At 64.1% G+C, this 24,594-nt stretch overlaps 1 protein-coding gene across 7 annotated transcripts in view; it reads left to right on the forward strand.

The window, feature by feature from the left end:
* Positions 1-24,594, forward strand: part of SBF1 (SET binding factor 1) — a 63,520-nt gene that overhangs the window by 25,534 nt on the left and 13,392 nt on the right. For 4 of the 7 annotated variants that reach the window (XM_064656797.1, XM_064656799.1, XM_064656800.1 and 1 more), the window contains exons 2-25: positions 2,841-2,926; positions 7,069-7,206; positions 7,684-7,818; positions 8,884-8,994; positions 10,828-10,851; positions 11,931-12,036; positions 12,442-12,574; positions 13,684-13,792; positions 14,391-14,504; positions 15,088-15,165; positions 15,699-15,812; positions 16,818-16,946; positions 17,564-17,662; positions 18,345-18,549; positions 18,807-18,919; positions 19,452-19,601; positions 19,708-19,776; positions 20,286-20,444; positions 20,773-21,032; positions 21,662-21,834; positions 21,938-22,011; positions 22,112-22,307; positions 23,526-23,653; positions 24,264-24,439. In XM_064656797.1, the coding sequence (XP_064512867.1) occupies positions 2,841-2,926; positions 7,069-7,206; positions 7,684-7,818; positions 8,884-8,994; positions 10,828-10,851; positions 11,931-12,036; positions 12,442-12,574; positions 13,684-13,792; positions 14,391-14,504; positions 15,088-15,165; positions 15,699-15,812; positions 16,818-16,946; positions 17,564-17,662; positions 18,345-18,549; positions 18,807-18,919; positions 19,452-19,601; positions 19,708-19,776; positions 20,286-20,444; positions 20,773-21,032; positions 21,662-21,834; positions 21,938-22,011; positions 22,112-22,307; positions 23,526-23,653; positions 24,264-24,439 (3,079 nt within the window). The remainder of the gene's footprint in view (positions 1-2,840; positions 2,927-7,068; positions 7,207-7,683; positions 7,819-8,883; positions 8,995-10,827; positions 10,852-11,930; positions 12,037-12,441; positions 12,575-13,683; positions 13,793-14,390; positions 14,505-15,087; positions 15,166-15,698; positions 15,813-16,817; positions 16,947-17,563; positions 17,663-18,344; positions 18,550-18,806; positions 18,920-19,451; positions 19,602-19,707; positions 19,777-20,285; positions 20,445-20,772; positions 21,033-21,661; positions 21,835-21,937; positions 22,012-22,111; positions 22,308-23,525; positions 23,654-24,263; positions 24,440-24,594) is intronic. The other 3 variants (XM_064656798.1, XM_064656802.1, XM_064656803.1) reach the window with 1 other exon arrangement.

Consider the following 24,594-nt stretch of genomic DNA (forward strand, 5'->3'; position numbering starts at 1 on the left):
TCCCCCTGGCAGGAAGGGACGCGCCGATCCCACAGCCCGATAGGGCCCTGCCTGTGCTGAATGCTGGGAAGTGGGAAGGCTGGGATCAGGCTGGGATCAGGCTGCCCGAGGAGCAGCTGAGGGAAGCACCGGGAGGTTGTCTGGGATTCCTGAGTCAGGCTGTTTGTTGGTGACAGTCCCTAAAATCAGGATGTACCTACCTGCAGGTGGCTGAATGGTGTGGGAGCACTTGGCTCTGGGAAAACCCCTGGAGTCAAGTTTCCCTTGGCTCTCTGCAGCTCTTGGAATGAGCCCAGAAACACCCCCCCTGCTGTGTCCTGGGCAGGGCAGGGGGGGATTCTGCCCCTCTGCCCCCTCAGGGGAGACCCCCCTGCAGAGCTGCTCCAGCCCTGGGAACAACAGCAGGAGGACGTGGAGCTGCTGGAGAGAGTCCAGAGGAGGCCCCAGAGCTGCTGCCAGGGCTGGAGCCCCTCTGCTCTGGAGCCAGGCTGGGAGAGCTGGGGGGGTTCCCCTGGAGAAGAGAAGGCTCCAGGGAGAGCTGAGAGCCCCTGGCAGGGCCTAAAGGGGCTCCAGGAGAGCTGGAGAGGGACTGGGGACAAGGCAGGGAGGGACAGGACACAGGGAATGGCTTCCCAGTGCCAGAGGGCAGGGTCAGATGGGATATTGGGAAGGAATTGCTGGCTGGGAGGGTGGGGAGGCCCTGGCCCAGGTTGCCCAGAGAAGCTGTGGCTGCCCCTGGATCCCTGGAAGTGTCCAAGGCCAGGCTGGATGGGGCTTGGAGCAACCTGGGCTCATGGAAAGTGTCCCTGCCCATGGCAGGGGGTGGGGCTGGATGAGCTTTAAGGTCCCTCCTGTCCCAACCTATTCCATGACTCTGGGGTCTTGTATCTGTTTCCCCTGTGGATGTGCCAGCGGAGCTGCCTGCGCTCGTGGCAGGACTGGAGTGAGCCGGTGTGGAGGGCACAGGTTGGAGCCATCAGAGCCATAATCCTGACCCGTGCATCTAAAGGGATTTTCCTGTCTGGAGCTTGAGCCGGGCCCTTGGCCCCGGGAGCAGGAGCCCTTGCCCGGGGTGTGAGGAGCAGGGCTGTGCTGTGGGAGCACAGGGGGCTGTGCTCTGGGAGCACAGGGGGCTGTGCTCTGGGAGCACACGGGGCTGTGCTCTGGGAGCACACGGGGCTGTGCTGTGGGAGCACAGGGGGCTGTGCTGTGGGAGCACACGGGGCTGTGCTGTGGGAGCACAGGGGGCTGTGCTCTGGGAGCACACGGCCGGCGGGTCTGGTTAACCCCGTCCTTGTCTCTGTGTCTGCCCAGCTTGGCTCTGGCCTTTCCATTTTGGGCCTCGGGCTATAAATGGCACCTTTCCCGCTGCCCTGTCCTGCTAAATCCAGCTGTGGCTGCCGGGCGGGGAGCGGGGCCCTGGGGACGCGGCCGTACTCCCAAAATAACCCTTTGGGGCTGCGCTGCTCCTGTTCCGTGGCCAGGACCCGGCTCCCAAATCCAGCAGGCGTGGGAGAGGCCCTGGGTGGTCCCCTGGATGATGCACTGGATGTGATAATCCCTCAGCGGCTCTGGAAGGGGCTGGAGTAGCTGCCCTGGCTCCGTCACAGGCTGCCTGTGTTCATGGCTGTGCCACAATCCTCGGGATCTGTGATCCACAGCTCGATCCATGAGCAGCATCACTGCTGGAAGGGCATGGCCAGTGTGGAAGTGCCTCCCCAGCCTGGCAGCTCCTGGAGGTGGCTCAGCTGTCACCTCAGGGTGTCCAAGGAGCCTCTGCCCCTGGAGCCCTTTCCATGCTGTCCGGGCTAACTGCGTTGGGAAACAGCAGGATTTAGTGTTTGGGTCGGTGTGGGCTGGGGGGCAGGTGAGGGCAGGAGTGCTCCCAGTGCTCCCAGTGCTCCCAGTGCTCCCTGCACAGCGTGGCACCACAAAGCCACGGGGCAGCAGGAGCTGCAGGGAAGCCAAAGGCAAAGGCGAGGGCAGGATGCTGTTGTTTGGGAAAGGCCGAGTGCCAGGCTGGAGATAAGGAGCAGGGAATTGCCACTGGACCCGGGGTGTGGGATCCCTGTCAGGTGTGTGATCCCTGTTGTGTGATCCCTGTCAGGGTGTGTGATCCCTGTCAGGGTGTGTGATCCCTGTGGGGTGTGGGATCCCTGTCCATGTGTGTGATCCCTGTCAGGATGTGTGATCTCTGTCAGGGTGTGTGATCTCTGTCAGGGTGTGTGATCTCTGTCAGGGTGTGTGATCCCTGTGGGGTGTGTGATCCCTGTCGGGTGTGTGATCCCTGTGGGGTGTGTGATACCTGTTGGGTGATCCCTATCCATGTGTGTGATCCCTATCCATGTGTATGATCCCTATCCATGTGTGTGATCCCTGTTGGGGTGTGTGATCCCTGTGGGGTGTTTGATCCCTGTTGGGGTGTGTGATCTGATCCCTGTGGGGTGTGTGATCCCTGTGGGGTGTGTGATCCCTGTCAGTGTCACTAGGGAGAGGCCTAGCCTGGCCCGTGACCGGAGGTGCTGCCCCGCGGCCCTCGCGCTCCTCAGATAACGCACCAGGAACTGTTTGCTCCTGGATCCCTTGGAATTGCCGCTCTTCCCTGCTGGGTGGGCAGTGCCACCCTGCCTGTGGGACGGGCTGGGGTCTCTCCTGTGCTGCCTGTGTCCGTGGAGGGCTGACATGATGCTGGAACATCCCAGTGTTGCTTCCAGCCTGGCATTCCCGGAGGTGGCTGTGCCAGCAGGGGTTCCTGCTGCCTGCTCTCTAATCCCAGTGTTGCTTCCAGCCTGGCATTCCGGGGGGCTGGCAGTCCTCTAATCCCTCTCTTGTCTCTGCAGGGAGCGGGGATGGACAGGGACAGATCCTCCAGCGCTTCCCGGAGAAGGACTGGGAGGACAACCCCTTCCCACAGGGCATCGAGCTGGTGAGTCGCTGTCCCTGGGGACCCTGGGGTGACACCGGGGTGGGTGACACGGGGACACATCCCACAGGGTCTGATGGGGGGAGGGGTTCCCACCTGCCCCCAGTGCAGCTCCAGAACACTCTGGAAACGGTGGGATGCAGCGTGCTGGCTCCTCTCCCTGCCTCTGTGCTCCCCCTCCTCCTGTGGGCTCAGCTGCTGGGGGTGCTGGAATGCTTCCTGGAGGAGCCAGGGATGCAGCCTCACCAGCATGGGCAGGCCCTTCCCAGTGCCTTGCCCCCTCCGAGCAGGGGCAATCCCGAGGAGCTGCTGGATCCCTGATCCCTCCCAGGGCTCCGGACACGGTCACCAGCTGTCACCAGAGTCCTTTGGGATCAGCTCAGTGCCAGGTCGTTCCCAGAACGTGGCACACCCAGCTGGATGTGCTGCTTCATGGGATCCTCCAAACCAGGAGAGTGGGATTGTTCCCCTCGGTTGCTAAATTGGAATGGAAGCTCTTCCAAGTCCTGTGCTGTGCCCTGGTGCTCTGAGGATCCCGAGGGAGAGGAGCTGGAGCTCCACTGCCAGCGACAGGACAGACCCCAGACTGAGCCCCCCGAGGCTGCTCCGCTCCCCTCTGCACTTTGTGGGATCATGGAATCATTTAGGCTGGAAAATCCTCTGGGCCCACTGAGTCCAGCAGTCCCCCTGCAGTGCCAAGGCCACCACTGACCCCTGTCCCCAAGTGCCACATCCCTAGGGCTTTGAAATCCCTCCAGGGTGGGGACTCCCTCCCTGCCCTGGGCAGCTGTGCCAGGGCTGGGCAGCTTCCCATTGGCACTGGGATCAGTGGGAGCAACTGACCCCTCTTCCCACTGTCACTGGGATCAGTGGGAGCAACTGACTCCTCTTCCCATTGGCACTGGGATCAGTGGGAGCAACTGACTCCTCTTCCCACCGTCACTGGGATCGACAGTGTCCAGCCCCTCTTCCCATCACATGTTCCCCAAAACTCCAGCACGATTCCGGAGTTTTCTGGGCTGTTTTGTGTGAGGCAAAAACACACATTATTTTTCTGGTCCGAGTTTCCTGGTGTCTGCAGGGACTTGGGAACGGCCCCAAACAGGAGGAAAGCTGCTTTTTTCCCCAGGGGTCAAACCGTCCAGCCAAAAAATCCCTGGAATTTAAACAGTTGGAGCCCTGTCCTGTTGGGAGCCAGGGGTGGCTCCAGGGCTTCCCACAAGCTCTCCGAGGTGTCCCGGGGGAACAGGAACAGCACGCGGGGCTGAGCCCAGCTCCCCAAAACCCGAGGGAGCCCATCCTGGGGGATTGGGCGGGATGTGACGTTGCGGTCGCAGCTGGTTCTTTTTAGCAGCTTTTTTGGGGAGAAAAGGCTCTCTGGGGTGTCAGGGAGCTGCAGTTTGTAGCTTCTGGCCTTGCGCGGCGTCCGGCAGCGATTCCAAACACGAACATCTCGTGTTGACGGAGCCGGTTCCTCTGGGGACACACACAGGATGTGGCCCTGTCCCTGCTGCAGCTCCTCCCTCCCTGCCCAGAGCTCTCTCCTCCGGAGCCCCGGGAGCTGCCTGGAGTGGGCATTCCCAGGGGAGCAGCAGGAGAACGAGGGATCCTGGTGGCAGCGGCTGCCACGGCCCTGAGCGAGGTGTGCGATGGGAGCGGAGATTCCTGGAAATCCAGGGCCTCCATGTGCTCCAGGGAGGGTCAGGGCCATTCCCATTCTCCCTTCTGGATCCTTCCCGTGGTGCTGGGCCTCCTGTCCTTCCATACCATGATCCCACAGGTCTGCCTGACATGGCACAGGATTTTCCGTGTCCTGGGGTGGCTCTGGGGTGGTTTTGGCACCCACTGGGTGCGCCCAGGCCTCCAGATCTGTTCCACCTCTGGCAGCACAGCCAAGGCTGCGTTCCAGACATCCAGCTTCCAGTGCCTAAGGGAGCTCTAAGAGAGCTGGAGAGGGACTTTGGACAAGGGCCTGGAGGGACTGTGGCTGCCCCATCCCTGGAAGCGTTCCAGGCTGGGTGGGATGGGGCTTGGAGCAACCTGGGCTAGTGGAAGGTGTCCATGTGGAAGGGGATGAGCTCTGAGGTGTGGATGTGACTCAATCTGTTGGACTTGGTGAAATTCCCTTTTAATTGTGTGTCATGTTTTTCACTGAAGCTGGAAAATACTTCAGGTTTTGGAAAATTATTGAAGGAAAGAGGAAACAGGGAAGTAGTGGAGTCCCCATCCCTGGAGGAATTTAAAAGCCGTGTGGATGTGGCACTTGGCTGGGAGGGTGGGGAGGCCCTGGCACAGGTTGCCCAGAGAAGCTGTGGCTGCCCCTGGATCCCTGGAAGTGTCCAAGGCCAGGATGGACAGGGCTTGGAGCAACCTGGGCTGGTGGAAGGTGTCCCTGCCCATGGCAGGGGTGGGGCTGGATGGGCTTTAAGGTCCCTTCCCACCCAGACCGTGCTGGGACTCTGATCTGTGACCCAGCAGCAAGTTCTTGGGGGGCAGCAGCTCCGTGGGCTTTGGGCTCCTCATTCCTGCGATGCCCAGGAGATGTTTGTGCCGAGCTGGGAGCTCGTGGTGGAGCCCAGTGAGGGGGGAACTGTTGTGTGGGGACAGTGACACCGTGTGCTCACCCCCGTGGCTGCTGAGCCAAACCTTCCTGGGGCAGGAGCACCGGGATGGAGAGCTCCCAGAGGTGGGTTTACAGGGACACCCCTGACACAGCCTGGGAAGCAGTTTCTGGGGTACCTTTGCCTGCCCTCCCATCCCGGGTGTCTGGGGAGATCCAAGCTCCTCCTGCCCCAGTGTCCAGCTCTTACCAGAGAGGAGAGGAGGCTCCATGGGCACCATGAGCACAGGGAGTGGTGAACAGCTGGAAAACTCACCAGGTGGGTGAGTTTTGGGTTCCTGAGGGTTTGGGCTGGGGCAGTGACTCCTCGTGTGTTGTGCCCCGTGGCCGGTCTGGCCCTGGTGCCACCCCGTTCTTGTCCTCGGATTTGCTCCAGTCCCTTGTCCTCGGCGTGGCCCCGGAAGGAGCCGAGCTGTCCCGCGCCCAGGGAGCTCCCAGCACTGCCGGGAACTTTCCACAGGGCTGAGGAAACGTGGAAAAACCCCTTGAGGCTTGGAAACCTGGGGGAGTCCTGGGGCCGCTGGCTGGAATTACCCCCGGCCCTGGGAGGGGGCTTGGGAAGTCCCAGTGGCAGGTCCAGCGGGGTTGGGAGGTGGTGGCACAGCCAAGGGCAGTGTGTGCCCAGGGGAGCAGTGCCACCTCCTGGAGCCACCCCGGTGCCCATGTCCTGTGTGTGCCCAGGGGAGCAGTGCCACCTCCTGGAGCCACCTCAGTGCCCATGTCCTGCATGTCCCCGGCAGTGCAGGATCACCTTTCCTTCCTGACCTTGTGGTTGCCTGGCACCGTGGTGGGCTGGAGGTGTGCAGAGCCTGGGGGGCTCGGTGCCCTGGTGGGCCTGGGGGTCTGTGCAGAGCCAGGGGGTCTGTGCAGAGCCTGGGGGTCTGTGCAGAGCCTGGGGGGCTGTGCAGAGCCTGGGGGGCTGTGCAGAGCCTGGGGGGCTCGGTGCCCTGGTGGGCCTGGGGGTCTGTGCAGAGCCTGGGGGGCCGTGCAGAGTTTAGTTGCTTGGTGCCAGTGCCAGGGGGGCTGCAGAGCTGTGCAGGGCCCAGCAGGCAGGGGGGCTCAGTGCCAGGTGCCAGCAGCCCCTGGCCCAGCCAAGCCCTTCACAGCCCCTGTGCTGGGGCTCCTGTGGTTGTGGGCAGGGTGCCCATCCTGGCCGGGGTGTCCCATCACCCTTTCTTCCCGCTTGGGTTTCTCCAAGCAGCTCCAGCTGTCCCTGCAGAGAGGAGGGGATGGCACTGGCCCTGTTTTCCCCTGGGAGGGGGTTTGGGAAGTCCCAGAAGCCGGTCCAGGGTGTGGGAGGGTGCCTGAGGTGCAGTGGGTGAGGGGAGGGGGGGCTCTGCCCGGTGCTCTCCCCATTCCCAGGTCACGGAGCTGCCCTTCCCTGCAGTGTGGTGCCACACCGAGCTCCCTGTTCCCGGGATCCGGGGCCGGTGGGGCCGGGGTTTGCTCTCACCCCCTCCAGGGGTGCGGGGGTTGAGGGGCAGTGGTTGGCAGCCCCTCTGACCCCAGCCCTCCCTCCCCACAGTTCTGCCAGCCCAGCGGCTGGCAGCTCTTCCCGGAGAGGAACCCCCCCACCTTCTTCGTGGCCGTGCTGACCGACATCAACTCGGAGCGGCACTACTGCGCCTGCTTCACCTTCTGGGAGGCCGTGGAGAGCCCGCAGGTGCTGGGGCACTGGGACGGGGGCAGCAGTGCTGGGGGGAGCCATCCTGCTGCCAGTGGCCCTGGCCAGTGGTTCCTGCCTTCCCTGTGCCAGGGGAATCCGGGGATGGGTGGGAGTGGTGGGCAGCAGCACTGGTAGAGAAGCATCGGGCTTCCGTTGGCCCTGGCCAGTGGTTCCTGCCTTCCCTGTGCCACAGGAAGCTGGGGGTGGGTGGGAAGGGTGGTCAGCAGTGCTGGGGGAAGCATCCAGCTGCATTTAGCTCTGGCCAGTGGTTCCTGCCTTCCCTGTGCCAGGGGAATCCGTGGCTGGGTGGGAAGGGGGGTCAGCAGCGCTGGGGGAAGCATCCAGCTGCATTTAGCTCTGGCCAGTGGTTCCTGCCTTCCCTGTGCCGGAGGAATCCTGACCCTGGCACTGGGATCTTGGGAGAGGGAAGAGCACCCTTTAACCCCGTGCCCTGGCTGGTGTGTGTCTCCCCAGCCCCAGAGCCACCCCAGGAATGGAGAGGGCGAGGAGGGGGAGGAGGAGCCATCATCTCCCGTCCAACCTGCCCAGCTCTTCGCTCCCAAGAGCCTGGTGCTGGTGTCCCGGCTGGACCACGCCGAGGTGTTCAGGGTGAGTCCGGGGTGGGGGAGCCGGGATCCTGCTCGGGGAGCAGTGCTGGGAAAGGCTTCCTGCCTCTGGGGGCGAGGGCTGCAGGAGCAGCCTGGCACAGCAGCCGTGGGAGCGAGGCCCGTTCCCATCCTGCCCTTTGCATCCGGAGCCGGGCCCAGCTGTGCTGACCCCGAACGGCCGCGGGACACGGAGCCAGGGCCCCCCGTGCCAGCTGGACCCACCTGGTTCATGGAACACAGGGAGGAACAGCCTGTTCCTGCAGAGTGTTGGTCTCTGCCAGCTGTGTTTGTGTGAAGGTGCTGCATTGTGTGCCTGGGAAGGGTTTGGGAGGGCTCGGGCTGGGAGCTGGGCTGTATCCATGGGCATGGGGCTGGGAGAGCTGGGGGGGGTCACCTGGAGAAGAGAAGGCTCCAGGGAGAGCTGAGATCCCCTTGCAGGGCCTAAAGGGGCTCCAGGAGAGCTGGAGAGGGACCTGGGACAAGGCCTGGAGGGACAGGCCAAGGAGGAATGGCTTCCCAGTGCCAGAGGGCAGGGATGGATGGGATATTGGGAAGGAATTCCTGGCTGGGAGGTGGGGAGGCCCTGGCCCAGGTTGCCCAGAGAAGCTGTGGAAGGAACCTACAATAACCACCCAGGGCTGACAAAAGTCAAAGTGTGTTGTCAGGGGCATTGCCCAGATTTTGGGAACCTCGGCCAGCCCTTGCTGGGAAAGGGTCTCCTTCCCATCCCTTCCTTGGAGTATTTGTGGACTGGGAGTGCTGGGGGGCTGGAGAGCCCGGGTGTTCCCAGCCACTCTGCTCATGGAGCTGTGGGAAGCCCCTGCTGCTCCAAGGGGTCGGTGTGGGGATGGGGATGTGCTGCTGGCTGGAAGCAAACAGAGCCTGTGCCGAATATCCCACCCCTGTGGACGAGGAGGAGGAAAACCTGGAGCATTGCACCCTGGCAATCCCAGGGTGTGTTTGCCCCGGGACAAGCCCTGGGAGCCCCTCCAGGGGATGGGGTTCCACGCTGGAGGGTCTCCCCAGCTCCCAGCCCTGCTCATCCGTGCCCTGCTCCCCCCTCCAGAACAGCCTGGGGTTGATCTACACCATCTACGTGGACGGGCTGAGCGTGTCCTTGGAGAATGTCATCGGGAACCTCCTTACCTGCACCATCCCCATCACAGGGGGAGCACAGGTGAGTGTCCTGCCCCTCCCTCTCCTTCTCCATGCCCTTCCCTCTCCATGCCCTTCCCTCTCCTTCTCCATGCCCTTCCCTCTCCATGCCCTTCCCTCTCCCTCTCCATGCTCTGCCCCCTCAGCAGCTCTGTCAGAGCTGGGCTGGGGGTCCTGCTCAGCTGGGCTCTGGGTTTGCTGTGCTGGGTGAGCTGAGTGGGACCCGTGGGCAGGGCCTGGCTCCGTGCCCTGCTGCCTTCCCAAGTGCTTTGGAGCACAAACACCAAAATTCCGTGACATGGGGCCACTCAGCTGAGCAGGTCCTGCTGCTTGGCTGGGCTGCACTTCCCATCCCAGCCAGTGGCTCCTGCTCCCTTGGGAAGGAGACTGGGAGCTCGACCACCAGCTGACGTGGGTGCTGCTCCCTCTGTGCAAACACATTCCATGGGCCGTGGTCACTCTGCACTCCTGGCTCCGGTTGCCCGGAGAGCTGCTCCAGGGCCGAGTGGTCACGGGCCATCTGTGAGAGCAGGGCTGGGGCAGCTGCAGGGACAGGGGGCAGGGAGGGCCAGCCATGCCAGACAGGCAGCCTGGAGCTCTCCTTGGAGCACTGGGCTGTTCCTGTGCCTGGGCCTGTGCCCGGGCCTGGGCCTGTGCCCGTGCCTGGCCGGCGTCTCTGCTGGACAGGGCCTGTGCCCAGAGCCGAGGCCATCACACCTCCTGCCCCCCTTGGAGCTGAGTGTCCCTCCAGCAGCTCCTCCTGCTCCAGGCAGCCCAGCTGGGCCCAGCAGATGGGACGGGGAGCAGAGGGAGAGCCCAGCTGGACCCCCTGGCAGGAGGTTGGGGACAGCAGTGCGATGCCCTGGGGCTTTCCTGCCATGGTGACACCTCAAATGTCACCAGGGAGGTGTGCTTGTCTCCCCCTTCAGCTGAGCTCCTCTTCCTCCAGCACAAAGTGATATTAATTATCCCACATCCAAGTGGGGGAGTCTTGGCGAGGCTGGAACAGCACCAGAGTGCACTGGGACAGCACCAGAGTGCACTGGGACAGCACCAGAGTGCACTGGGACAGCAGCAGAGGGCACTGGGACAGCACCACGGAGAACTGGGACAGCACCACGGGGCACTGGGATGACACCACAGGACACTGGGGCAGCACCACAGACCCCCAGTGCCTCCAGACAGGGGTTTCCTTCCCCCTGTGCCCATGACCCTGAGGGGGTTCTGCTTCCTGCCCCCGTGTCTGAGCAGGTTTTTGGGCAGGAGCCCTTGGAGCTGCCGTAGGTTTGGGGCTCCCTCTGAGCCCCCAGGAGAGCCCGGCACTGCTCCCGTGTCTGCAGGAGAGGGATGGAGCCAGGCCTATCCAGTTCTCTGGAGAGGAGAGCGGGGTGGTGCCCACTGCCAGGGCACGGGGGCTGTGCCAGACACCCTGGGTTTGCAATCCAATCCCGTGGGATCTGCCTGGATCCGGTTCCTCCTGGCAGGATGAGGAGGGCTGGCCGGAGCAGGGCGGCTTCTGCAGCCGCTGTGGCTCGCTGGGTTTGGCTCAGATCCATCCCCCCAGCTGGGGCAGGACTGCTCTGTGCTGTGGGAACAGGGACTGTGTGACGGGGGGACAGTTTGGTGGCACTTCCCTTCCCTTCCTGTGCTTTACCCGTTGTCCTGCCGTGTCCAAGGCTCTTTCCCAGTGCTGTAGCCATGGCTTTCACTCCATGTCTGTGTTTGTGTATGTGGGCTCCTCTCTGAGCATTGTCCCTGCTCGTGGCTGGCTCTGCCCATGTCCGTGTCCCCCTTGTCCTGTTGTCCCTTGTCCGTGTGTCCTAACTGACTGTGCTCTCTGTCTGTCCCACCTCAGCCTGACGCGGACGACGAAGCAGCGGTACGAACTTCTTTTCTTTCCCACATTTCTTTCCCACATTTCTTTCCCGCCTTGGGGTCTGTCCCCTCGTTAACAACCTCTCTGTTAATTGCTCTGAGTGTGGCCCGCCCAGGCCCGTGTCCTGGTGGTCTCAGGGCACCCTGGGGTGTCTGTGTCCGTGTGTGTCCCGGGACGTGTCCCTGGGCTCCGGGAAGGGGCTGCATTCCTGGCTGGCCCTTCTGCCTCTCTGTGTGTTCTGGGGGTTGTGAAAGCTGGGCTGGAGAAGAAGGTCAGGGGTCTGGCTCTGCTCAGCCATGGCCCTGTCCAGCACTGGATTTTGGGGCTGTTCCTGGTGGGATCTGGGAGCTCTCGTGGCCGCAGGGAGGTGGCGAAACCTGCTATTGCAGGAGCGTGTTCCCTGGAGAGGTGTGGAAAAAGGAGGAGAAGGGCCAGAGCTCCGCTCCTGCCCCAGCCCCTGCAGCCTAGAGGGAGCCTTGGGATGTGTAAGCGTCCCTGTGCCAACTGGGAATGGGTTCAGTCTGGGAATGATAAGTGGTGTTGGGGAAGAAGCAATGAGCCTGTGCCCCGTCTGTCCGTCCCTTCACCGGGAGGCAGCAGGGCCTGCTCCTGCTGCCAGAGAGACTGCAGAGCTGCAGCTGCTCCCTGGTACAGCAGGGCTGGGTGGGCACAGACAGGGGAGCTGCTCCCCTTGGGTCCAAGGGCCTGGAGAGCCCCCGTGGCCTGGGGAGCTCTGGGGTCCTGGGGAGCCATTGTGTCCCACGTCTCCGTGCGGATCTTGGGGCGCCGGGATGTTGCTGGTGCTGGCTGGGAATACTGAAACAGGTGCCCTTCCTCCCCTCAGCCCGTGGACCCAGTCAAGCACCCAAGGGGTTCAGTGGCAACATCCTCTTCCTTCTTTCCTCTTCCTTCTTCCCTCTTTTCTCTCCCCTCTTCCCGCAGCAGCCGTGCTCCAGCCGTGCTGGGGGCGGGGGCTGTGCCAGGGGTGCCCTGTCCCCTGCACCGGGGGGTTTGGCTGCCCCTGCCCTGTCCCCGTGCCGTGCCGGGGTGATCCCGGTGACTGGGTGTGTGTTCCCTTGCAGAGGACGATCTCCCTGGGGGCAGGGGACAGGCAGGTGATCCAGACTCCCATCAACGACTCGCTCCCCGTCAGCAGCTGCAGCGTGGCCCTGCTGTTCCGCCAGCTCGGTGAGACCCGGCCCCACCCTGCCAGGGCCTCGGGGCCACAGCCCCTGCGGGTCATTCCCACCTGGCCTGTGGCTCCAGAGCCTCCCCGGGCCCTTTTCCAGGAGGGTGGGATGTGGGGCAGGGGTCATGAGGAGCAGCCTGGGTGCAGGAGGAGAGCCCAGAGCTGGTGTTGGCCTCGTGCCTCCCAGTAAAGGGCTGGGGCAGCCCGGGAGCAGTGGCAGCATCTCTGGGAAGAGGGACTTCCCTGGGTGACCCGGGAGTGGCTCTTTGGGGGATGCTGAGCTCCTCTCTCAGGCAGGGCGTGGGGATGGGGAGTGGTCTCCAGCCCTGGGGGTGGGTCAGGGGGCTCTGGAGGGGTGCAGGAGGGTCCCCCTGTTTCTGAGTGCCCTCCTGCGCCCTGCCCAGGCATCACCAACGTGCTGTTCCTGTTCTGCGCGGCGCTGACCGAGCACAAGATCCTGTTCCTCTCCAGCAGTTACCAGAGGCTGACAGACGCCTGCCGGGCTCTCCTGGCTCTCATGTTCCCCCTCAAGTACAGGTGAGGGGTCCCTGAGCCCCCCACCCTCCACCCTGTGCCAGCTCTCCTGCCTCCCCCTGCCTCCCAGTGTGACTGGGGAATCTCCCAGCCCTGCCTCCCTCCTCTCCAGGCAGGATGGGCTGAGCTGGGAAATGTTCTCCCTGGTGACCAGGACAGGGCCCAGGGAAGGGCTGGAGCTGTGCCAGGGCGGGGTCAGGGTGGATCTCAGGGAAAGGTCCTTCCCCCAGAGGGTGGTTGGCACTGACCAGGCTCCCCAGGGCAGTGGGCACAGCTCCAGAGCTCCAGGAGTGTTTGGAGAACACTCTCAGGGCCAGGGTGGGATTGTTGGGGTGTCTGTGCAGGGCCAGGAGTTGGATCAATGATCCCTGTGGGTCCCTTCCAGCCCAGGATATTCCATGATTCCATAAGCAGCAGTGAGATGTTCCCAGCAGTGTCCCCAGCCCTGTTCCTGGCTGGGGCAGCTCTTGGCAGAGGGAAGCAATCCCATCAGAGTATGGGATGTGATCCAGGGCTGTGCAATCACTGCATGGTGCACATGGGAGAGGCCAGAGGTGCTTCTGCCTCCAGAATCCATCCCTTTCCCTTCTCTCAGTGGGATCATACCATAGAATTATGGAATCGTGGAGTCCCAGGAGGGTTTGGGTGGGAAGGAACCTTAAAGCCCATCCAGTGCCACCCCTGCCATGGGCAGGGACACCTTCCACTAGCCCAGGTTGCTCCAGCCTGGCCTTGGACACTTCCAGGAATCCAGGGGCAGCCACAGCTTCTCTGGGCACCCTGTGCCAGGGCCTCCCCACCCTCCCAGCCAGCAATTCCTTCCCAATATCCCATCTGACCCTGCCCTCTGGCACTGGGAAGCCATTCCCCCTTGTTCTGGCCTTGTCCAGAGTCCCTCTCCAGAACACTTCCAGGGATGGGGTGACCACAGCTCCTCTGGGCAAGTGTCCACGAGCCTTCAGGAGCCGTGGGCAGGTGCTGCCCCAGGGGCTGGGAGTGCCAGGGGCAGCCTGGGCACACATCACCCCCCTCTGGAGCCGGGATGGGGGCTGGTGCTGGGTGTGGGTGCAGAGCAGGCCTGGGGGCTGCACTGAGGCTCTCTCTGGTTGCAGTTTCACCTACGTGCCCATCCTGCCCGCCCAGCTCCTGGAGGTGCTGAGCACCCCCACCCCCTTCATCATCGGGGTCCACTCCATCTTCCAGTCGGAGACGCAGGAGCTGGTGAGACACCGTGTTCCCTGTTCCCTGTTCCCTGCTCCCTGTGCCAGGGGAGGGCTGGGCAGGAGCAGGGGGGGTGACAGCGGGCTTGGGGGGCATCAGGCATCATCCTCGGGGTGCCCAGGGCCACAGGCTCTGTGTGCTCAACTGGGACATCCAGGTGTCCTCATGAGCCCAGTGGGAATGGCTGGGTCCAATGGGAATGGCTGGGTCCAGTGGGGATGGCTGGGTCTGGTGGGAATGGCTGGGTCCAGTGGGAATGGCTGGGTCTGGTGGGAATGGCTGGGTCCCATGAGGATGGCTGGGTCTGGTGGGAATGGCTGGGTCTGGTGGGAATGGCTGGGTCCAGTGGGAATGGCTGGATCCAGTGGGAATGGCTGGGTCCAGTGGGAATGGCTGGGTCCAGTGGGAATGGCTGGGTCCAGTGGGAATGGCTGGGTCTGGTGTAATGGCTGGGTCCAGTGGGAATGGCTGGATCCAATGGGAATGGCTGGGCCCCACGGGAATGGCTGGGCCCCACGGGGATGGCTGTGTCCAGTGGGACCTGTGGGCTGTGGGGTTGGGAAGCCAGGCCTCGTCCCACGCTGTGCTGCCCTTCCAGCTGGACGTGGTGATCGCGGACCTGGATGGTGGGACCGTGAACGTTCCCGAGTGTGTCCACATCTCCCTGCTCCCCGAGCCCCTGCTCCAGCAGACCCGGGAAGCCCTTTCCATGGTAAGTGCTGTGGCATTCCCTCCATCCCTGAGGTGCCAAAACCCTGGGAATGACACACGTGTCCAGGGAGCTGGGAACGGAGCTGGGGCTCCGCTGAGAGCAGGGTCCACTCCTTGGGGTCCTCCTGATCCTGTCACAGGGACCATTCCCAATCCCCATCCGATGGCCTCTGATGCACAGCAGTGCCAGAGAGCCTCCTCTGCCAAAGGTTTCTGGGAATGGGAAGGCTGGCTCCCAGCCCGTGGGCAGGAAGCAGCTGTGGCCCTGCAGCCCTCCTGGCTGTTCCTGTGTTCCCCCTGTGTGCCCAGGGCACTGTGCCCTGCCAACGCTGCAGCTCCTGGGCCAGGGGCACCAGGGGGGAAGGTCTCCCTGGCAGAGCCGGAGGGGCTCCCCCTTCCCTGGGAGCCCCACTCTGCCAGCAGTGCTTCCCAAGGAAGGGTCAGGCCGTGAGGCTTCCCGTGCCTCATCCCTGGTGGTTTGTCTCCAAACCCCTCAGTGCTTTTCCAGGGGGACTGTGGGGGCTCTGGGGAACACTCCTTGGCTTTTCTGGCCGGGAAAGAAGCTGTGTGTGTTCCCTGGGCAGGTCCTGGACCCGGAGCTGGAGGTGGCTGATCTCGCCTTCCTCCCTTCCACCATTTCTGCCTCTTCCCTCAAGATGCAGGTGAGTGGAGGGGGGACCCCTCGTGGGGAGGCCATTCCTGATGGACACCCCATCTCCCGGGCACCATTCCAGGCCTGTCTCCATCTCGGTGTCACTGGCACTGCCTGGGCACCGAGGGCACTGCTCCGAGCCCTGGTTGGAGCCTGGAGTGCCCCTGGGTTCGTGGCTGGGCTGGAGGCAGATGTGGAATGTTTGGGCCCTTCGGCAAATCCTGGGGCTGTGAGAGCTCCTTCTCCTCCCTGTGCAGCAAATCCTGGGGCTGTGAGAGCTCCTTCTCCTCCCTGTGCAGCAAATCCTGGGGCTGTGAGAGCTCCTTCTCCTCCCTGTGCAGTATCCAGGGGGCAGAGCGGTGAATCCAGGCTGCTGTGCCCCTTTTTCCCTGGAATCCCTGCCGTGTTTCCTGCCCTGACCCAATGGCTTGATCCCCTCCCCTCGGCCCTGGGGAGAAACTCCTGCCCCGGGAGCCGCCTCATCCACACCCTGTCCCACCTCTCCGTGGCCACTCCGTGAGCAGGGACGTGTCCCTTTCCCAGGACAAGGAGATCCGAGCCGTGTTCCTGCGCCTGTTTGCACAGCTGCTGCAGGGCTATCGCTGGTGCCTGCACATCATCCGCATCCACCCCGAGCCCGTCATCCGCTTCCACAAGGTGTGTGGGGCCTGTGCCAGGGGCAGGGCTGGGATGAGCTGGGCTGTGACAGCTGAATCCAAAAAACAATTCTGGGTTTCCAGCCGGTGACCTCCCCGACATCCCTCCGGGCCCACCTGCATCCCGTGTTTGTCCTTGAGCGTCCCGAGGGCTCTTGGATCGGGCAGCGCTTCCCTGGTCGTGCCCCGGAGTGCTCGGATGCTCCACGGCCGTGTCCCTGCTCCTGCAGCCAGGGCAGCTCCGAGGCTCAGGGAGGAGGGAGCCCAGGCCTGGAGCTGGGGTTTTATTGAGACCTTGGCACTGGGGAGGCCCCCCTGGAATCCCGGGGGCAGTTCTGGACCCTCAGCCAGGAGAGACCTGGAGGGGCTGGAGCGTGTGCAGGGAAGGGAAGGGAGCTGGGAAGGGTCTGGAGCAGCAGGAGGGGCTGAGGGAGCTGGGGGGGCTCATCCTGGAGCAAAGGAGGCTCAGGGGGGACCTTCTGGCTCTGCAAGTCCCTGCCAGGAGGGGGAAGCCGGGGAGGGGTCGGGCTCTGCTGCCAGGGAACAAGGGCCAGGCCAAGGGGAAACAGCCTCAGGCTGGGCCAGGGGAGGGTCAGGTTGGGGCTGAGGAGGAATTTGTTGCTGGAAAGGGTGGGGAGGCCTTGTCAGGGGCTGCCCAGGGAGGTTTGGAGTGCCCAGCCCTGGAGGTGTCCCAGGAAGGCCTGGCCGTGGCACTCAGTGCTCTGGTCTGTTCCTGTACCCCTGAGTTCCTGTATTCCTGTGCCCATGTCCCTGTGTCCTTGTGCCCCTGTGTCCTTGTGTCCTGCCTCTGCACACTGAGGTGACACTGGTGCTCTTCCCTTGCCACCCGTGTCCTGCTGCTGCAGGCCAGAGGTTCAGCTTTCTGTGCAAACCCTGTCCCCGTGCCCAGCTGGGACAGGGCAGGAGGTGGCACCGTCCCAGTGCCCCCGGGTGCGTGTCCTTGGCTCCGTGTCCCCCGCTGACGGCACACGCTCTCCCCCTGCAGGCAGCGTTCCTGGGGCAGCGGGGGCTGACGGAGGACGATTTCCTGACCAAGGTGTTGGAGGGCATGGCCTTCGCCGGCTTTGTCACCGAGCGCGGGGCCCCGTACCGGCCCATCGACCTGTTCGACGAGGTGAGCCCCCTTCCCGGCCACCCCGCTGGGCCCTGCCTGCCCCGGGGCCCCGATGGGATCTGCGGGGACCCTGGGGGCACACGGGGCCGTGGGAAGGGCTCCCCTCAGCTCCTGGGGGCACACGGGGCCGTGGGAAGGGCTCCCCTCAGCTCCTGGGGGCACATGGGGCCCTGGGAAGGGCTCCCCTCAGCTCCTGGGGGCACACGGGGCCGTGGGAAGGGCTCCCCTCAGCTCCTGGGGGCACACGGGGCCCTGGGAAGGGCTCCCCTCAGCTCCTGGGGGCACACGGGGCCCTGGGAAGGGCTCCCCTCAGCTCCTGGGGGCACATGGGGCCCTGGGAAGGGCTCCCCTCAGCTCCTGGGGGCACACGGGGCCGTGGGAAGGGCTCCCCTCAGCTCCTGGGGGCACACGGGGCTGTGGGAAGGGCTCCCCTCAGCTCCTGGGGGCACACGGGGCCGTGGGAAGGGCTCCCCTCAGCTCCTGGGGGCACACGGGGCCGTGGGAAGGGCTCCCCTCAGCTCCTGGGGGCACACGGGGCCGTGGGAAGGGCTCCCCTCAGCTCCTGGGGGCACACGGGGCCGTGGGAAGGGCTCCCCTCAGCTCCACCTCGCCCCCAGCTCGTGGCCTACGAGGTGAAGCGCATGCGGGCCGAGGAGGGGAACAAGCAGAAGATCCTGCGGCACATCAAGGAGCTGGCAGAGAAACTGTACAAAAATGTGAGTCCTGCAGCCCCCAGGGCAGGACTGGGAAGGTGCTGGGAGGGTTCAGGGCAGGGAAATCCTGGCTGGGTCAGAGCTCTGGTCGCTCTCTCCTCCCTCCATAAGCTCTTGGGGCATGATCCTCTCCCCCTCTACACTGTGACCCTGGTGTGAGCTGCTGCTCCCAGGAGAGGGACTCCCTGGTTTTATGGAATCCCAGGATCCCTGAGGTTGGAAAAGCCCTCCCAGCCCATGGATCCACCCTGGGCCCCATCCCCACCTTGTCCCCCAGCCCAGAGCACTGAGTGCCACGGCCAGGCCTTCCTGGGACACCTCCAGGGCTGGGCACTCCAAACCTCCCTGGGCAGCCCCTGCCAAGGCCTCACCACCTTTTCCAGCAACAAATTCCTCCTCAGCCCCAACCTGACCCTCCCCTGGCACAGCTTGACGTGTCCAGTGGCACTTGGCCAGCACAGGTCACCTGCCCATGGCACCCTCGGCTGTCTGAGATGGAGCTCCTGAGCAGGGCTTGGCTCTCTGTCCGTGGGGCTTGGGAGCAGATCCTGCTGGCACTGCAGGTTCCTGTGGAATCCAGCTGGGAGCAGTGGAGGTGGCTGAGGGACACCTCGCTGGGGCTCCTGCGCTGGCAGAGGACGTGCTGTGTCCTCAGGCCTGAAAGGAGCTGTCCTTGCCGTGGCAGGAGAACCCCTACCCCGCAGTGACCATGCACAAGGTGCAGAAGCCCACGGAAGGTTGTCACCTGCGGCTCCACCAGAAGCCCTTTCCCCGGCTGGACGAGGGGACGGTGCAGTGGATCATCGACCAGGCCACGGCCAAGCTGCAGACGGCCCCTCCGGCCGTGAAGGCCGAGAAGAAGTGCATGGTGCCATCAGGGCCCCCCATCGGTACGTGTGGGCACAGGAGGGACCCTCCTCGACCCGTCCGAGGGGCCGTGGCAGCAAAACGTGGGGGAGCAGCAGCACCTCCTGAACTCCTGCCCCTCGGGCTGCTCAGAGCGCCCTGGGGTCTGCCAGCACCCTGAGGGGGCACACCCCGGGGGCTCTTGGAGCCCAGACCCTGCCCATGGGGAACAGGGGGGCACCATGTCCCCCCCAGGGGTGCAGGTCCTGCCCTGACTGGACTGACTGAATTCTCTTCCCAGCTGCCATCCTGGAGCGCAACGGCAACGCCCTGGCCAACAGCGCCCGGCGCCTGGAGGTGGTCAGGAACTGCATCTCCTACGTCTTCGAGAACAAGATGCTGGAGGCCAAAAAAGTGAGGGGGGTCCTGAGGCTGGGGGGAGGACAGGGGCGGGTTGCTCTCCTCCGTGGCAGGGTGGGGAGGACGTTCCCTGCCCGTGTCCAGATCTTTGCTGGTCAGCTTATGTTCATGGAATCATGGAATCCCATGAGGTTGGAAAAGCCCTCGGAGCCCATCGAGTCCAACCATCCCCCAGCTCTGCCAAGGCCACCACTGACCCACGTCCCCAAGTGCCACATCCACAGGGCTTTGAAATCCCTCCAGGGATGGGGACTCCCCCTGCCCTGGGCTGGACAGCCCTTTCTGTGAAGGAATTTTCCCCAGTATCCAACCTGACCCTCCCCTGGCCCAGCCTGAGGCCGTTTCCCCTTGTCCTGTCCCTTGTTCCCTGGGAGCAGAGCCCGACCCCCCCCTCAGTAATAGAACCATGGAGTCACTGAGGTTGGAAAATCCCTCTGGGACCATCGAATCCGACCGTTCCCCAGCACTGCCAAGGCCACCCCTGCCCCATGCCGTGTTCCCCCCTGAGCCTGCCCGTGTCCCACAGCTGTTCCCGGCGGTGCTGCGTGCCATGAAGGGCCGGGCCGCCCGGCACTGCCTCACCCAGGAGCTCAACCTGCACGTGCAGCAGAACCGGGCGGTGCTGGACCACCAGCAGTTCGACTTCGTCATCCGCATGATGAACTGCTGCCTGCAGGTGGGACGGGGCTGCCGGGACCTGCTGCTCCCTCCTGGGAGCGGGGCCGGCCGTGGGAGTGGGGTCCTGGTCCCGGATCCCCCGTCACCCCCGCTCCCTTCCCCAGGACTGCACGGCCATGGACGAACACGGGATTGCCGCCGCGCTCCTGCCGCTGGTCACCGCCTTCTGCAGGGTGAGCTGCTCCGGGCCCCGCGGCCTCAGAGTCCCTGGGGAGGGCAGAGCCTGAGGGTGGAAGGGCAGGGAGCCAGGGGGTTGTCCTGTTGGGGCTTCTCAGAGCACAGCTCCTGCCCAAACCTTCCAGCCCCTCACAGGCTCCTGGGGTGGCTGGAACACCTGCGGGAAGGGCGCTGCTCTGGAGTTCCAGCTTCATCTGTTGCTCTGGAATTCCAACTTCATCTGTTGCTCTGGAATTCCAGCTTCATCTGTTGCTCTGGAATTCATCTGTCCGTCAGGGCGGGCTGGGATGAGGTTCTGCCTCCTGTAAAACAGTGGCACTGAGGGCTCTGGGTGGGCACTGGGCAGGAGAAGAGTTTTCCAGGAATCCTGGAGGAGCTCTGGTGCAGATGTTCCCCCTGCCTGCCCAAGGACTGGGGGCTGTCCCAGCAGGTGGCTAGAGCAGGGATTGCCAGGGAGCACAAAGGCCACGTTTGTATGGACCTTTTCCACCTTCTCCCTCTGCAGAAGCTGAGCCCGGGCATCACACAGTTCGCCTACAGCTGCGTGCAGGAGCACGTGGTGTGGACCAACATCCAGTTCTGGGAGGCCATGTTCTACTGCGACGTGCAGAACCACATCCGGGCCCTGTACCTGGACAGCAACGAGGAGAACCACGCGGAGGAGGTGAGGAGACCGTGACTGAGTCCGGGGGTGATGAGCAGCTCTTCACAGAGGTCTGCAAGCTGATCGTGGAATCATGGAATGGCTTGGGTGGGAAGGGACCTTCCACTAGCCCAGGTTGCTCCAAGCCCCATCCAACCTGGCCTTGGACAATTCCAGGGATCCAGGGGCAGCCACAGATGCTCTGTGCTAGTTGCCTGTTCTGGGCAACCTGCTCAGATGAGGATCAGGGACCTCATCCTGGTTCTGTGAGATTCCTGTGGGAACGGTGAGGTGAAGGCGGGTGGATCTGTCCATGCCAACAACCACCACCTCCTTCCCACCCCTTCAGGAGAGCACGGAGGAGCCCCAGGAAGCCAAGTCTGCCCTGGAGATCGCGTCGGAGCAGCTGCGGCTCTGGCCCACCATGAGCCGGGAGAAGCAGCAGGAGCTGATCCAGAAGGAGGAGAGCACCGTGTTCAGCCAGGCCATCCACTACGCCAACCGCATGAGCTACCTGCTCCTGCCCCTGGACACCAGCAAGAACCGGCTGCTGCGCAGCTCCGGCCTGGGGGACGTCGAGAGCGTCAGCAACAGCTTCGTCACCAACAGGTGAGGGGACGCGCGGGGGACACCCGCCACAGGGACGGCAGCTCCTGGGGCACCCCGGCCAGTCACTGCCCTCGGGACACGGGAGGTGTCCCTGCTCACTGCAGGGAGGTTGGACCAGATGGACTTCAGAGGTCCCTTCCCACCCCAGCCACGCTGGGATCCTGGGATTCTGTCAGGATTGAGGCAGGTTGTGGTGCCCAGGGGGTTTCTGGGAGTGGGAGTTCTCCTGTGTTCCTGTCAGGAGTGGGAGTTTTCCTAGATCCATACCAGGAGTGGGAAGTCTCCTGGATCCACATGGGGAGTGGGAGCTCTCTTGGATCCATATGAGGAGTGGGAGCTCTCCTGTGTTCCTATGAGGACTGGGAGCTCTTCTGGGTCTGTATCAGGAGTGGGAGCTTTCCTGTGTTCCTATCAGGAGTGGGAGCTGTCCTGTGTTCCTATCAGGAGTGGGAGCTGTCCTGGGTCTGTATCAGGAGTGGGAGCTCTGCTGGAGCTCTCCTGCATTCCTACGAGGAGTGGGATCTCTTCTGGGATCCTGCCAGGAGCGGAACCTCCCTGGAGCTGCTCCCGGCCCGGGTTGCAGCCAGGCAGGGCTGTTCCAGGCTGACCCTCCCCTGCTCCCCGGGCAGCATCGCCGGGAGCGTGGCCGAGAGCTACGACACTGAGAGCGGCTTCGAGGACGCCGAGAGCTCCGACGTGGCCAACTACGTGGTGAGGTTCATCAACCGCTTCGTGGACAAGGTGTGCACCGAGAGCGGCGTCACCAACGAGCACCTCAAGGGGCTGCACGTCATGATCCCAGGTGGGTGCGCCGGGGGTGGGCACGGGGGTCCCGCGGGGGCAGCGGAGGGCACGGGGTGGGCAGGGCAGGGCTCTGCTCCAGCCTCACCCCCTGCGTGTCACAGACATCGTGCAGATGCACATCGAGACCCTGGACGCCGTGCACAGGGAGAGCAAGAGGCTTCCTCCCATCCAGAAGGTATGGGGGGTCCCGCTGGGACGGGGCTGGAGCCGTGGGGGGCTGCGGAGACCCCCCTCCCGTGCTCCTCGGGGGCTGAGCTCCCCATTGTCCCCCCCAGCCGAAGCTGCTGCGCCCCAACCTGCTGGTGGGGGAGGAGTGTGTGATGGAGGGGCTGCGCGTGTGCCTCATGCCCGACGGGCGCGAGGAGGCTGCCGGGGGCAGCATCGGGGGGCCGCCCCTGCTCCCCGCCGAGGGAGCCATCTTCCTCACCACCTACAGGATCATCTTCAAGGGAACCCCCACCGACCCGCTGGGTGAGGGGCTGGGGCACCACGGCCTCGGGGGGCAGCGGGGCTCCCTGGGGAGCACGGGATGGTCGGGGATCCCTGGGGAACATGGGATGGTCGGGGGTCCCTGGGGAGCAGTGGGATGGTCGGGGATCCCTGGGGAGCAGTGGGATGGTTGGGGATCCCTGGGGAGCAGCGGGATGGTTGGGGATCCCTGGGGAGCACGGGATGGTTGGGGATCCCTGGGGAGCAGTGGGATGGTCGGGGATCCCTGGGGAACAGCGGGATGGTTGGGGATCCCTGGGGAACAGCAGGATGGTCGGGGATCCCTGGGGAACAGCAGGATGGTCGGGGATCCCTGGGGAGCAGAGGGATGGTTGGGGATCCCTGGGGAGCAGCGGGATGGTTGGGGATCCCTGGGGAACAGTGGGATGGTTGGGGATCCCGGGGGAGCAGTGGGATGGTTGGGGATCCCTGGGGAACAGTGGGATAGTCGGGGATCCCTGGGGAGCAGAGGGATGGTTGGGGATCCCTGGGGAGCAGCGGGATGGTTGGGGATCCCTGGGGAACAGTGGGATGGTTGGGGATCCCGGGGGAGCAGCGGGATGGTTGGGGATCCCTGGGGAACAGTGGGATGGTTGGGGATCCCTGGGGAACAGTGGGATGGTCGGGGATCCCTGGGGAACAGTGGGATGGTTGGGGATCCCTGGGGAACAGTGGGATGGTTGGGGATCCCTGGGGAACAGTGGGATGGTTGGGGATCCCTGGGGAACAGTGGGATGGTTGGGGATCCCTGGGGAACAGTGGGATGGTCGGGGATCCCTGGGGAGCAGCGAAGGGAGGACTTGTTGGTGATCCCTGGGGAGGAAGGGGCTGGTTGGGGATCCCTGGCAATGAGGGGCCTGGTTGGGGATCCCTAAAGAGGAAGGGTGTGGTTCATGATCCCAGGGGAGGATGGGACTGGTTGGTGAACCTTGGGGAGCAGGAGGATGGTTGGTGATCCCTGGGGATCAGGGAGCTTGTTGGAGATCCTTAGGGAAGAGGGGGCTGGTTGGTGATCCTTAGGGGGCTGGTTGTTGATCCCTAAGGATGAGGGGCTGGCTGTATCCATCCTGCCCTGTTTCCAGCTGCTGTGTCCTGGGGGACTCTGTGGTGGGCACAGCCACCGAGGGTGGCCCAGGGTGGCCCGTCCCTGTCCATGCCAAGGCAGGGACCAGCCTGAGCCATTGCCATCCCTGTGTGCAGTGGGGGAGCAGGTGGTGATCCGGTCCTTCCCCATCGCCTCGCTGACCAAAGAGAAGAAGATCAGTATCCAGGCCCAGGCGGATCCGTTCCTCCAGGAGGGATTGCAGCTGCGCTCGTGCACATTCCAGGTGAGACCCCGGGCTCTGGGGGGCTCTGGGGGGCTCTGGGGGGCTGTGGCTGCTCCCTGGCATTGCTGTGTCTCAGCTGGTGAGACCCGTGTGACCGATGCCCACCTCGTCCCCCAGCCCAGAGCACCGAGTGCCATGTCCAGGCCTTCCTTGGACACCTCCAGGGGTGGGCACTCCACCTCCTCCCTGGGCAGCCAAGAAGGTGTGAGGCATCCCCACATGGGGCTCCAGGAGGTGGTTCTGCCAAACCTTGTGCAGGTCCTGGGGGAGAGAAACACAGCAGGGAGGGATGTCACAGCAACTGGAGTTATTGGGCATTTTACATCTTTGGGAGATGTGTGGAGGTGGAGCAATGGACTGGGAGAGAGCTCCTGAATTTTCTGGCTGCTCCTGCCGTGCTCAGAGCTGCCTTGACCAGTCACTGGGACACCCTGGAGCACCCTGGAGTCTCCAGGAGGAAAGGGAATGGGACAGAGTAACCAGCACAGAGGGTCAGGCGGGGCAGCCTCCCAGCCTGGCCCGTGCCTGCTGCGCTCCCAACGGGATCCGAGCCCTGCCCCGATCCCTGGGAAGGTGGGTGACCCCCGGGCCTGCTCCCTGCCATCCCCAGCTGCTGAAGATCGCCTTCGACGAGGAGGTGGCTTCGGACAGCGCCGAGATCTTCCGGAAGCACCTGCACAAGCTGCGCTACCCCCAGCACGTGCGCGGCACCTTCGCCTTCACCGTGGGCCAGTCGCCCAAGCAGGCCATGCAGCCCAAGGCCAAGGAGAAGAACCCCTCGCTCAGGTACCTGTGCTGTGGGGACAGCCACGCCTGGGATGGGCCTGATCCTCTGGGACACCTCGGGGCTCCTCCTGGCCCTCCTCCAGCCCCCCCAGCTCGGCCACCAAACAGGGACCACTCGGGGAAATGGGGCACAGGGGCCTGAGCTGGACGTGGCT

The sequence above is a fragment of the Pseudopipra pipra genome, chromosome 5 (assembly GCF_036250125.1).
Source record: "Pseudopipra pipra isolate bDixPip1 chromosome 5, bDixPip1.hap1, whole genome shotgun sequence".
NCBI lineage: Eukaryota > Metazoa > Chordata > Aves > Passeriformes > Pipridae > Pseudopipra > Pseudopipra pipra.